This window comes from Pieris rapae, chromosome 19 (genome assembly GCF_905147795.1).
Source record: "Pieris rapae chromosome 19, ilPieRapa1.1, whole genome shotgun sequence".
Lineage (NCBI taxonomy): Eukaryota > Metazoa > Arthropoda > Insecta > Lepidoptera > Pieridae > Pieris > Pieris rapae.
The window spans coordinates 8,541,806-8,557,244 of NC_059527.1; the positions used below are offsets into that span (position 1 = coordinate 8,541,806).

Sequence of the window (15,439 nt, forward strand, 5' to 3'; positions counted from 1 at the left end):
CTTTTTTCTCCTTTCCTATGGAAAGGTAAAATTAAGTATAAAAAAATTACATTTGAATGTTTTTTGTCTTGATATATTTAATAATATCCCTCATATTATTTTCACTGGGGAAAAAATGCATGAATATCACCTATTTTACCATAACCAAAAATTATACTAGTAATATTTAGGTACTTATTTGCACTCCTATGGAATGGAACTGAAGAGAAGAGCAAATGGACATATTTATTTGTGCATGCACAACCAGTATATAAGTAATATTAAAAATAAAATACTTGATGATGCTTTACAACTATATATTCAGCAATATAACTAATAATATTAGTACATAAATCTTTGGCTGGAATGTAAGTGTTTTGGTTGACTATTAGAGAAATAACTTAACATAGAAATAATAGTTTTTTAGGCTAACTCATTAAAGCTAAAGCAATCTAATTGCAATCTTTTTCTAACACCCTATCTTCTCTTTTTGTCTACACTCTGATGAAAAGAGTAGATAATATATGAGTACTTTATAAAAAATAGTGCTACTGATGAAGTTTTTATGAATAAGGAATACAAATTCAAGAGCAAGTATAACAAAACAACACAACTTCTCATATTAAATACCATTAAACACAATTGTATCCATCAACATTATACAGTACTTTAAAATAAGCATTATTTAAACCATAAATATTCTTAATTTTCGCTATAACAATGCATCACAAGAGATATATATATTTAATTTTGTGGTAAATACTAAACCTATGAAAAAGCTTTGATATATCTTAATGATAATAGGCCAATTAAATTAACAATTATCCATTGTACTTTCAAAAAACGACTAGAATTCATACATTTTTAAGCATAAACTAATTGGAAGGCAAGAGGCTTACAGCTAATTACATAAACACATCTTTTATATTTTGAAACTGTTTCACTGCAAGATCAACGGGGAGGTCAAAGTCATATGGAGTTAACTGATCGAGGCTTTGTAAGGCATCTTGGAATCCAGTATTTACAATATAGCTAGTAGAAGAGTAGTAATAATCAATAAGTGATCTACATTTTAAAATTATGTTTAACCATAATACAAGTTTATGTGTGTTAAGAGCTGCACACACAAATGCTTTAAAATGAGCATCATAACTTCTTTTGTATGGTGTGTGTGATGCCAGTATACCTCCGATAGCACTTAATAAGCTCTGTTTATTTGTGATAGCTGGTCCCCCAACTATATCCAAATTGAAGCTTTGACTTAGTTTTCTAGCTGGGGTTGAATTGAATCTATCTCCATCGTTTAAATCGTAATATCTCAGTATAACTTCCCATATATGTATATTTTGGGATGTTGATGATCTACGAACTGGAAAACAGCCAATCAAAGGTACAAGAGATGTAGTTTCATGACCAACTAAACCATGTTGGAGAAGATCACGCAAATTTATAGCTAAATGACGACGCACTGCTGTAGTTAGTGGGGCATCATTTATAACTACACCACCTTCCTCAGATTCACTATCATAACTATCTATTAGAGTATGAGGCCTCTCTCTTGATACAATGTGTAGAACAGCATCAATGGACATTTCTAATTTGGCTCTTAAATTACCCCAATGTGTAACAGTAGACTTTCTCTCATACCTTTTATTTGTATTTGGTGAACAACCAAATTGTGAAACAGTAAATATTTGTATTAAAGTTGATGCCTTCCTCATCAAATTGATTGTTTCAGCTTTAAGCTCATCATTTACTTTATTCTTACTAAAGTTTTTATCAAATGTATTAGGCTTACCAACTTTTTTTGGCTCTGTATTGCTTGTTTGAGGCTTACTTAGATTATCAGTTTTCATAAGTTTTATAAATTTTTGCATATCATCAATATGGCTCTGAAGTTTGCTAATAATTTCATCTTTAGAGAGCTGTTTGTCAGCATATTGGCGGACAGCACAATCAATTTGATGCTTTAGTTCTTCTGTAGTCAGGGGCTGGTGGCATCCTTCTACAAGACTTCTATCTATTTCAGTTCTAAGGTGCTCTATGAGAGACCTATGTTTTATATCATCATGTTTTGAAGAATCTGCCGTGAACAGTTCAAGTTCTTTGAGTTGTAGTTTAAGTCTTTCAATAAACCTAGATTGCTTAGCCCTTTGACTGTGAATTTTTCTCTCTAACTCAGCACATTCCAGACATGCTCCTTCACTTGCACTGCCTTGAGGCGCAGTCCTTGAATCAACCGCTCGTGACGTAAACTCTTCAAGTGCTTGAAGCATAGCATCTTTTTCTTCTGGAGGAGCTTTCAATATTTGTCGTAACCGGAACTCCACTTGAGCGAGGTGAGATGATAATGAGAAAACAGATGAAGATAAAATTTCTTGTTCCTCTTCTAAAGCATGGATCCTGTCGCCGGAGGTCTGTTCAGCTAATGTTTCTTCACATAGATTTTCTTTAGCTGCCCCTAGAGGTTCACATCGGGGTTCCTGCCATATAGGAATTCCTTCGTCTTCGTAATAGTCCATTGCGGCCATGTCTTAAATTCAATTCAGGGATTGAAACAGAATAATTTGATTTTCACATATTTTTCTTTATGATAAGTATTTTGCAGTCTATCAAAAACACAGAATACGCGATACGTTTCTCATTTATTATTTTAAACAATAACAAATAAATGGTATGGTTTGAAATATTTGTTTATTTTTTAGAGCACTAATAAACAGTAACGCAATCGCCTTGACGTCATACTCATTAGTGATTAGAAGAAGGTTAATCCAAATCGATTTATACAGACGTCATCATTCATCTGTCTGACATAGTTCTGTCACTTCAGCTATATCAACAAGAGGACTAATATTGGCAAAAAGTAATTTACCGAAAAAAATAAGTAACTGTTAAACAATGAAAATGTTAATATATGGTATAATATAACTATTTTGTGATTTGATTAATCGTATATTATAAATTATTAGTATTAAACAACAGAAAAAACTCTGTGAGGACTACAAAGCTGTAACAATTCGTATTGTGGAAGTTTCACACTAGATGTCACTTTTACAGAAAAACTAATGAACTAAGATAATTCTATCATTCTCATACAAGAGTGCTTATAAAAAAAGGATAATTCTCTAACGCGTTGACTATGCGATATGAAAACAAAATATGATGTTGTTATACTGAATTTGATGTTACTTGCGTGAAAACCTGTAAAAATACAAGTAATAATATTCCTTAGCTTATTTTTATCACCAAGCACTGTAATTATAATACATCTTGCATGTAAATGTATAAAACCACGTATTTTTCACAGTTATCTGTACCTACGCTACTTTTTAAAATAAATCTTTATAATAAGGTTATTTTTAAATATTTCTTTATTAGTGAGATATAATATTCCCTTTAATTATTAGAAACACAATGATATACTCTCTTAACCAATTAAGTAGACGGCCTCGAAAACAAATCACCCATTACCTCGAAACGGAGCCTTTGTCCGGGAAAACTACTTATGTGAAATTACAGACACCGACGGGTAACAGAGCTGGGATTATCTTTAACGAGGTAAGGCTCGTCTATATATCATTTTACGAGCAACCTAGGGATTTCAAAATTATACTTTTGACACAACATCATATTGAATAATTCTATACTCTTGTATACGTACTACAATAATCAGCTTTCTCAGCAAGGAAAATACATCTAAATATGTAGCAACTTCCAAGTACTAGTGTAACAAGTGTCATTAAACGCTTTGTAGTGGAACAAGGTAGTGAAGGTGGAGTGGTCACGAAATGATAATATAATAAAATAATTTTTAATATATAATCAAATAGAATAAGATAATTTTTTCGAGTTGTCGTTAAATAACTAATCACATTTTAATATTTTCAGATATAACGAGTGTTATTAGTTCGTAGGTAACTATAGTTATATAATATTGGAATACGTTTTAGTGTCCACAAGCCGTGGTTTAAGTTACTCAGATGAGCCTCTTGGCTTGGTAGTTTGGCTCGTGTTCTATAAAAAAATATATTTTATAAATTCATTTTTAACCTTTGATTTATCTTTAATGTAGGATATAAACGTTAAAGGTTCATCTGGCCTTCAGATTCTAAAAATATTTCAAGGAGTATCGAAACCCCGGCCTCCGCAAATGTCAAGTGTTTCCTTCATCAGAATTATTTTTATATAAGAGGAAAGAAATTTTGTATTTGTACATTTAAATTATTTAAAACCTGTGGTTTTTATTATCTGTGTACAATATTTGGCGTAAAGATAACAGACAATCCTTTCAAAGAAATTTAAAAAAAGCTTTTTAAAAAGGACAAAATTTTAAATTTTAAATAACGTTAAAATAATAATTGTCATAATATAACTATCCTGAAGCAACTTTTATGAAATTAAATATTTGATAATAATAATACGTCTTAAATAAAATATTATTACGATACGCAGAAAACGATTTTTACCCTATATTTATTGAACCCAGAGTCTTCATATTTAAATTATTAATCTTAATTAATATAGTTTTTTATAAGAGTCTATATAAGGGCAACTCTTACCTAACTTTCCTTTCATAAAAATCATTTTTATTAGGTAGTATAAAGATAATCGAACTTCAAATATCCCCCAAAATAAAAATTACCTGTGACTACATTCTTAAAACGAGAACGTGAACGGTTAAAAAGATTTTTATGAAATAGGTGTGTTGATTTATGATTTCAATATAACTTTCAGTTTCTGTGGTGGTTCAGGAATTGGTGGAAAAACAAATTACATATCTCGTGCTCGGAAGCCATATTCTATTTCTAAGAATATTACATATAAACAGATAAAACTAATCACATGAGTATGAAGTCTATTATTAAAGTATTTACAGTGTACACTCCTCAATTTAACAGGAAACCCTCTAAAGCTTCGAAACCTCTCGACATTGAATGGTTTCGCTTGTCTTCCATACACTGCACCTAGCAGTACTTCCACTCCCAATAACGACTATTAAATAATAAAATGTCCAGTTTTAGTTGGGGAGCTTAGTTAAAACTGAGGAGCTGTGTATGATCTTTGGTCGCTTTATAGTCCTGGCCCGTAATTAAAAAATAATAATAATATACTCCAATGTCGGTTCTGTTTTTTTTTTATAGATCAGGGGGCAAACGGGCAGGAGACTCACCTGTATTGCTTTATAACGAAGATACCGCCATATCGCAACATATGAATAAAATAAGTAAAAGAAGAGAGAAAGGTGCGGTAAAGGACGTCAGACAAAAATAAAAGAATATCTATGGAGCATCAATTAATTAAATAAATATGTTCGACGTCCTGGAGGATATAAAAAACTGTGGCCAGTTTGTGTTTCCACCACACCATAAAAAAATTCATCACAGCGTTCATATAAGGCGTTCGATCGTTTAACGACGATCTTTGTAACTTCAAAATATGCACAATTCCTTGAGTGTCCTTTGTATAGAATATAACATAATATAAACAAAACAACAAACGGAAAACCTTTATAAATTTTTACAATAGTAACACTTTTTCAAAGATTTTCTGCTTATTATATATAAAATATTCCATTCAAAGAATTTAAAGAAAGCTTTTTGAACGACAATTTTATACAATTTAATTGTAAATGCTAATATTATGTTATCAAAGTTTACTAGAAATATAATTTTGTCGAAAATTTGTGTATATTTTATATTCACTAATTTATCTTTAAACCAATTTCACTGAAATATGATTGTACATTTTTATTTAAACTGAAATCATTCATCATTCATTTGTTATAAATCATTCATCAATCATTTATAGATTCAGAAACAAATAGTGATCACCTTCTGTAAAAACCAGAAACAAATATTTTCTGACGGATGTGTATGCAGATACAGAATAATATAATATTTACAATACAAACATTTCAATGTCGCTTACGACCGAATCTCAGCTCCCTTTAGCTCATTAGCGCCGGATATCTCTAGGGTAAGAAATGGGAGCGATTTGTCACTTAGGTATTTTATGGATAAGAAAAACACTACACTGAGAAAAATGGCGTGATTAACAGCTCCCGTCTTGCATTTTTAATTTCTCCTCCAACTCAATTTATTTAGTGTTTGTTTATTTAGCAGTAATTGCCTTATGTGGGAAGACAATCGTAGTCAATAATAATCGGAATATGTTTCTGTAAGTTATGGCATACATATCATTTTAATTACGTTTTCAATATATAATTCCTTTTTGATGTTCATAAGTGTAAATGTTACCTACATCAGAAAATGATTTTTGATTTGATTGGATTTAATATTTCCGTTTAAATGTTGTATACACTTGTCAATGTTTTTGTATATCGTATGTTCTGTGTAAATCTATGTAAATGTTTCGTTAGTGTCCGTTTTTAAAATATATAAATTAATATATTATATTTCAGCTTATAATATAATAAAACCCATCTGAACTAAAACACGTATACGAATATTATTTCAAACTCCATTTATGAATCTGGTTGAATTCAAATGATGTCGAAAAACACAAAATCCGACTGGAAATGCTCCCATTCCTTTAGTACACTAATAACAACGTTAAACTCAATAAACAATCTAGATTATTATCTTTACAATTTACGAGTAGCGATAAACAAAGTCGAAATTTTTCATTTGCTTTCGACTATCGAGACTATAAAACACTTGTACGCCAATTATTCGCTGGATTTACGGTATATGCTGTTTTTTACCAGCTCAATATCAGCCGCTATTAATCTTACCTTGATTTTAGTGATAGTAGATTCGATTCGTGTTCAATATTAACTGGCAGTTTTGTAGCGTATCTTTAAACAAACTCTAGAAATTAAATATATGATGTCCCCAAGGCATCAGTCGCTGGTTTATGAGTTCTCTAGAAACCTTGTCCCCGTAAATACAAACACAAAGATATGCAATTTTATAAAATAGAAGTCAGTAAAACTTTTATTTTGTAAAATAGAAGTCAGTAAAACTCTCCAATATCATTTGTAATTCCAATTAATTGGCGTACCAATGCATTTTGCCGATTTCACGAAAGTTATGAAGTCGATGGGTGGTTCTACGTGCAGTTACTTATGACAATTCGGTTTCTTTATTAATCGTATTGAGTGGAATGATTTGTAATAAGATATAAAATCAAAGACAACTGGACTGGATTTTGTACGGATCAGGAGAACACTTATATGCTAACGTTACAATTTGAAAAAAAAAACTTGGTAGAACTTGAATGTTTCATTTCCGTAGATTGGGATCACTCGATAGATGGTCTTTTGATCTTAATTTACATATTGCTAGGCTGCACTTTTTTATTTTATGTTTCCGTTATACATCCCAGTTATTTGAGTCTGAGTATTGCCGGTTTCATAATTTTTACATTACACTTAGCGGTATTAATAGCAAAATAAATAATGTCTGAATAAATATACATATAAGTCATGAATTGAATGGAAAGTTAGAAAGCTGGGAGTTAGTTAATAGTAAGTTTATCTGTTAGATGTTTGCCAATCTAATGAATTGTTGCATGCTAATTAAGTTTATGTTCTCTGCTTCCAACTACTACGAACAGTCTTATTATTACAATTTTACATGTATGCCTATCAAATGCATTATTATTATTATTATGTATACATCAAACAGCATAATTAGCTGATGCGCGTGTATTTGGAGATTTGGAGAAACCATTGAACTAATTTTTTAAAGAGATTACACTAATTACACTTTCTAGAAGCCTATTCCACTTGGCCACTACTTGGTTTGGAAGAAGGTTTCTTAGGGAATTTGTGTTATATCTATTAAGTGTTCTTTAGTTTTAAAGAAGGGGTAGCCCTCAAATGTGCTACATGAACATACCAATTGTAAAAGGCCGACTACGTACTCGCATCTCTCTGGCATTGATAGTCCAATGGCGGCTATAGCACCTAACACCAGATGAGCCTCCTGTTGTTCTTTTAAAATAGCTTATGTTAAGTATTCAACTAAACACGTGCGTGAGTATATCTTTTGAATCAATGAATCATAATTTTCACTCCATACACGAACAACCGATTTATTAATACTATATGTGTTTATTAATGCAATTAAATGCTTACAATACTCTCGGGGCATAACTCCTTTAGCTAATTGCCTCATGTAGTAAGGCAAATAAAACATAACTAACTACGTACTGGATCCAATCTAGTGAGTTACAGTCAAGCTAATACTGACAGAAGCACTCACTTTTGCTATTGTAATCCGCCGTTAAGTTTACAAGTTTAATTGAAGGCTAATCAATCATTGATCTTTGAGTATCTCGGTGTTGAAGGACACAGGAATTAGGTCAACTGTAAGCGATCTATCCAATATAAAGCTTGCGTCGTAAAAGTTCTTACGAAATTGCTTTAAAATATATAAAAAACTTTTTCTTAATTTTTTCATAGTTCATATTTTTAAACTACCTACGTGATAACTTCAAATGACTGAATTTTCTAATTGACTAATTCAATAATATAGTTAATATTATGTAGTTATTTCGTTTTCTTACAGCTAACTGCAATTATAAATAACAATACTATATAATAAAGATATAGCCAAAGATTTGTATATAATATATACAATACGGTTCAAACATTTACGAAACATAAAAAGTAAAAATTCTATAATAATTATGAAATACATTTAACAAAGTAACACCAAACTCTGTGAAGGTATGTTTGCTCATGATGCAGATGATATTCTGCGATAGCTTAAAAAACAAGGCTATAATAGTGGTCGTTGTATGTGCGGGCAACACAATATAAAACTGGGATTTTTGCGTAGTTGGTGTTGATGTTGTTGTTGATGTTGTTGTTGATGTTGTTTTTAATGTTGTTGGCGAACCGTGCTTTGTTTAGCGTGTCTCACAAGTGTAACAAAGCACGGTTACGAGATAGGCAGGAACATAGAAAGGTTATTAATGTCGTGAGCTATTATTTATTTTATCTAAGATGATCAGATGTAGAAGCAATAAATTATATTGTTTTTGTTGAGTCTAAAGTGTCAATAAAAATGTTCACATATTGAGTCTTTATGCTTTAGTGTTTGTGGTACACAAATGAAAACCGAGATAGGCATTCGTAGTCTTTATTGTAAGCAATTCGACGTAAAGTGCGTACCAATTCTTAAAAGGCTGGCAACGCACTCTTCAGCCCTCTGGCATTGAGAGTGTCCATGGGCGGCGGTATCACTTAACATCAGGTGAGCCTCCTGCCCGTTTGCCCCCTGTTCTATAAAAAAAATGGCGGTTTAAGGGCGACTGCTCACGTGCCAAATAGAATTACCAAATACGTAGACATAATTACAAATGGAATAACGAAATTTTAATATAGACATAATTACTCCACAGTAACAGTAGCGGACGAGGCAAAGAGAGCTGGTAAAACTTGGAGCGAGGTGAAACACGAGGCCCAAGACTGAACGCGATGGAGATTCGCTGTGGACGCCCTCTGCCCCACCTAGGGGTTATAGGACATGAAAGAGATAATTACTCTCTTATACGTATAAAGTTATTATAAATTTTATGAAAAAGTTAGGTACACAAATAAAATCTCCATATAGGCATAACCTGTAGTATTTAAAGTATAAAATAGAAGTCAGTAAAACTCTCCAATATCATTTGTAATTCCAATTAATTGGCGTACCAATGCATTTTGCCGATTAACAGATTTCACGAAAGCCTCTACAATCAGACGCAAATTGAATTGGCTCAGGCGAACGATAAACAATTGATGAATTAATCTACGTTCTCAAAGGTTCCTTTTTGTATTAATTTAACCCGTTAACTCCCATCAAACGGGTTAAGTAGACATTTTAGAACAGCCTTCATTTATTTCATTGTTACGTGTAAAACCCAGTTAGGTATATTTTTTATAGAACAAATTTATTAATTTTTAATTTTATTTGGATGGAAGATCACCTTGTGTTAGGTAATACCATAGCCAAAGGACACTCGCGATTGTGCTGCCACCCTTTTAATTATTGGTTTTAAGCTCAGTTCTGGAACGACGGATTTCAAGGTGATACGAGTGGAATTTTGAATTCTGCCTCCTCATCCATTGATGAAACTTAGCTGAAAATGCACTGTCGGTTTCAGCGTGCGACTCTCATCCCTGAGGTCGTAGGTTCAATCCTAGCTGTGCCTCAATGGACGGAGTGTGTCAGGCACAGAAGGCTGATGACCTACTTGCTCTTTAAGATTGACAAATGATCATGATACAGATACGCCATTGATTTTTCTTATTTTTCAAATTTAAATTTCATTTTTTCTAATAATCAAAAAAGTGAGACTTTTGTTAATAGAACAGGAGGCAAACGGTAGCCTTACCGGATGTTAAGTGATACCACCGATGGACTCTCTATGCCAGAGGTCTCGCGATTGCGTTGTCGGCCTTTTAAAGTAAGTTCACAGGTAAACTAGACTGCTTGCTTGCTTGACTGAAACTTGCTCATGTGTTTATAATTTTGTGAATATGCAATAAAAACTACTTCTCTAACCTACCTGTTACTGAAAACAGTAAGCTTCGTTCGGATAAACAAATATATAATAATAATATAAAATATAGTAGTTTAATGAATGAATTCACACAGTACGGTTTTTGTATCCCAACCAAACACAATATCGTAACTGTTTCCCGATTTTACGATTAACATAAAACATGAATTTGAATACACGATATTTTTTTTATGCGATGAAATATAAGATCAAGATATGAATTGCAAAAAGTGTTTTAACCTCAAAATTCTACGACGGTTTGGCCAATGTTTATCAACCGAATATATTTTGATAAATAGGAATAAAAAGCATATCATCTTTAAGTATGATTTGTTATGATTACTAACCGTGTGGTAAGGGTAAGCTTGACACTCTCTGCGGTCGTAGATTCGAACGCCGGCTGTTTTAATACACTTTTATTTTATCTACGTATATAACAGTCGCTCGGAGATAAAAGCAAACATTGTGAACCCAGCATGCCGTAGACCCAAAGAGCGACAAAGGTCAGGCACAGAAAAATATGACGAATAATACGATGAAAACCAAGGGTTTTAGCGCCACGATTTTTTTAAGATACTTCAAAACACGCTCTGAATTTTTAATTTACTACGTATTGTTGTGAAGCCGATTGTCTAGTACTAGTTAACAAACTTTAAAAAAGACAGTTATGTCTCAATGTAGATTTTCACTTTTCTGTGATTTGTCGACCTTAAACGTAGCAACAGAATTTTGTTATGTCTTAATGTATCCACTATAGACCTTATATATTATTAAAAAGTATAGGATTCTACTATCTAATACTTCATTGTAAGGTATTTAAGGCTTAAAAATATGTATTAGAGTAATATGTGGGCAATTTTCTTGATAGTTGCTTACCTTCTGTTTAAGAAGCTCTGAATTTTTAGCCCTGTATGTATATTTTCGAAATGTATTTATTTGTTCACAAAAACGTAAAAATATTTAAGTCAAGGGGAATAGACATCTGTCAAAGTGGATGGGGAGAAATTGGCTGTGCCAAAAATTCATGGAATTGTGTCGGAAAAACACCGTTTATAATAATTTTCCAAAAACATTAAAAAATCTTTGCACTAAAGTTTTTAAAATCGGCTTAATGTACTTGAAAAATGTATTACTCTATTAATGATTATTTGTGTGAAACGTTAAATGAATATTACTTTAATACCGTAAAAATATTTTTTTTACAATGTCATATTTTATCACTACAAAAAAAACTATAATGTGTGCACTGTGTAACTTCTATGTAAGATTCGTTTTAAGACTTTGCACGCCAATATGTGTGGCAGAATACGCAAACTTTAACAACTGTTAAAACAGTTTATTTGGTAATTCCAATCATAAAAATACAGCAGGTACCAGCGAGGGAATAGGATGAACAACACTCGAGTCTTCGCCGGGGAGCGAAGTGAAGCGAATGCTGCTAACGCGAATAAAATACCTAGAAAATATTAACTTATAAATATCTTTATATTTTCTCTATATCGTTTTATTATCATCTATAATGTGCAAAAATATTTTTAAACGGTATAATGCAGAATATTTTTATATTAAATTTGGCCTTTGTGTGCTGTAAATAAATAGCCTGTATTCGACTACTAACCAGGATTACATAAAGTCCATGTCATTATGTTTAACAGTACACGACCTGTGACGGAGCGAAGGCTTTCTTAAATTCATCTCTCATCCTCGTAACCATTTTCCATTCCTACCCCGCTATAAATTTTATTCCATCCCAGGTTTGTGGTGAGCGTCATCCAACTGCGCTATTCCAAGTTAATAAATAATTCTAGATAAAGATTCATCTCCGCTAAAACGACCTCTGCAACTCATCTTGAGTAATGGATTTAAAAACATAATTATGCTACGATAGTGAACCACTCTTGTTCCAACTTAAGCATTATTTTATTTATACTCCTTAATATCCCACATATGATAACAGACGTAAGAAAAACCACGTGAAACTTATATTACAAGTACCTACAAACTACCACTCGTGCATATATATTTAACAAAGTTAACTAATTAGTTGGAAACATGCTTTAACTTGTGGTTGCTAAGACCATTCTACAAACTATTCTCAGTATTGCTTCCTACGGGATCCGGGTGAGTTTACAAACCAGATACACTACGGTTTCATTTCAATAGAATTGGAGATAGGAGGCTCCCATTTTAATATGAATACTTACTTTAATAGAATAATATAAAAAAGCCTACGGCATGCCCAAAATGTATAGTCATCACCCATAGACACCCCTTTTTAGTGGGTGCGTTGCCAGCCTTTGAAGGAGGAGTATACTCTTTAAAAAATTGCAGGTTGTATCGCTCAGAGAAGACCGGGAGTCGATCCCAAAGTTAGTTAGCTCGCAAGTACGTCGCCAGCATTTTAAGAATCGGCACGCTCTTTTCTTGAAGGACTTGATTCGATTTGATAAATCTCATTATTGATTCATTGGAGCGCTGTAAATAAGTGTTATAAATAAAACGTTTAGTTTTCGAAAGACAAGAAAGACGAAAGGCTGAATGATGAAGTATGAAATAGTCATTTCATAGAATCTATTCAGGTTTCAACGCATTTAATTTCAACCTTCTACGAGTAAAGCATATAATGAAGTGATCGCCTCTATTTGTTTGAAAAAACACGAAAAGGTGACAAGTGTTTTTTCGATGTAGGTTAATTATTATTACTTTTTTTGAATCAAACACATACCTTGAATGCTTCACGTCGTCAAATTACGATATTTTAACACATTGAATGCTTTAACAATGGATACAAAGTAGTAGCCGGAACCAAAACCTTTTATGGAGAATTTTGATTAAGTAAATAAGTTTTAAAATATGTATGAATGTATATTAGATTTTAAAAAAAGAACATATTTCGGACCTCAGTGGTCGGCGGTTTAAAAAAAACAACGGGACGCACGGATCCGAGGGGGCGGCACCGCTACTATGACCCCGCTCTCCTCGGAACCGAGAAAGGAGCACTTAATGTGGTACCTAACTTTTAAATCGATATATAAACATCTTGGTATTGTCTTATAAAAATAAAAAAATCGCTCGATTTACAAACACTACTAATCACTATGCCACTGCAAATTGTTGGGTGCGTCGCGATCTTAATAATTGCGGCTAAGAGAGATTCCTGTATAATTCAATATATTTAGTGTTATGAACTAGAGAATTGAGGCCAAGAGAGAATATAATAGATTACAAATTAAATTTCTTTCAGAAATAAAATTACTACATTAAATTACTTAGACCCTTGAAAGTACGGCGATCCGTTATCAGAAAAACCCAACTGTCGCCGTCATATATAGGTCAGGTTTCAATAGCGTGGGACAAGATTAATGGCGAAATAATGGTTATTATATAAAGATCCGCTATATAGGGAACATATTGCGGTAGAAGTAGATATGGGGAGAAATTGGCTTTGCAAAAGTTAATATGGAACTGTATAGGAAAAACACCATTTGCAATTAAGATTTACAATAATTTACCAAAAACCATTAAAAGATCTTACGACTACAGTTTTTAAAAATAGAATTGAGTACTTTCGGAAAAATGTTTTATTAAATAAATGATTATTTGCGTGAAACATTATAATGAATATTAATTCGATAACGTATAATAATAAATATGTATAGTAATAATATGCGAATCTTCGATTGTACCATATTCTTGCAATAAATAAATATAAGATATAGATAAGCGTGATAATGTAACCTCCCTTTTGCAATTTGTGCTTGTCGTTCGGTGAAAGTAAACATCTCACCGGTACGTCTCGGAGTAAGATTTATAGTCAGAACTTATAAGGGTTATAGTAATAGTTTTATACTCCAATACTCTTTTTCATAAACCTTTGTGGTAAGATTCGTCTGCTCGTGAATCTTCAGTAGCTTTTCTTGACCGTTGCCCGGCGTCGTTAAGTATTAGCTAGGTGAACATAAGGATTGCGATGCCCCGCGTCCTTCTTACGGTTCAATGTTAGGTTACTCAAATTATATGTACCTACTGTAATGTAATCAATGTTGTATCAAGAACGACAATAAATTACTTTCTTAAGAACAATTGAGTTTAATTCTCAACACGCCCTTACACATTTCCTTTAAAACACGATGAATATTTAAGCTCTCAATGGGGGCGTATAAAAGTATATAACAAGTATGAAGGTATAAATAAAATCGCTAAAAGCCCCTTTTTATTTTATTAAATGAACAGAACCGGTCAAAGCCATTACCTGGAATGGGGGCCTTGGGACAATAATTTCTCCCGGGATTAACCTTGTTTAAGTTGTTCCTGTTTATTCATCATTATCTTTTATAATTATCAGACCGCTTAAATGAAAAATGGTATAAGTAGTATGTTTGCTAGCCAAAATATAGTATGTAATCAGGATATTTAGGGCGTCTGATTTGACCCCATTTACGATGAAACAGTTCTGGTTATTAGGCACATTATGATGATACTTGCCTTGAAGGGTATATTTTTTTTTAATTTTATGACCTGGTAACCTAGACCTTTGAGTCTGAAGGATATCAAACTGTACTTTGCTCACAGGTAAAATGTATTTAGACAGTGTCCCAAAAGCACTCTTTATGAAATACTTAAAATTATCAGTGAAAAATGTTATTCATTATGAACTATGCTTATTCAAATACTTATTATTTATACTACCCCACTATGAACGATAAAAAAGCGGATGATAAAACATTTGATTGTGTATTTGTGTTATAAAAATTGGCCAAATATTGAATTTCGAATCGAAAAATGCCACTCATGCTTCTGGGAACTCCATCAAGTTGTGGAAACCTGTCAAATCGTTTGCATGTTTAGGCTTCAGGCATTTTTCGTACGAATTGAACTTCATTGTGCTTGAAGCCTGTCTGTATGTCAATAATTTTACATTTAATTTATATAAAACCTAAAA

The 15,439-nt window shown here is 32.4% G+C and overlaps 1 protein-coding gene across 1 annotated transcript; it reads right to left on the reverse strand.

Moving 5' to 3' along the window:
• Nucleotides 1-279: 279 nt before the first annotated feature.
• On the reverse strand, nucleotides 280-2,745 carry LOC110997540 (RUN domain-containing protein 1). The gene has a single exon (XM_022265740.2). It carries the CDS (start codon nucleotides 2,508-2,510, stop codon nucleotides 885-887), a length of 1,626 nt encoding a protein of 541 aa, XP_022121432.2. The 5' UTR covers nucleotides 2,511-2,745; the 3' UTR covers nucleotides 280-884.
• Between the last annotated feature and the right edge of the window lie 12,694 nt (nucleotides 2,746-15,439).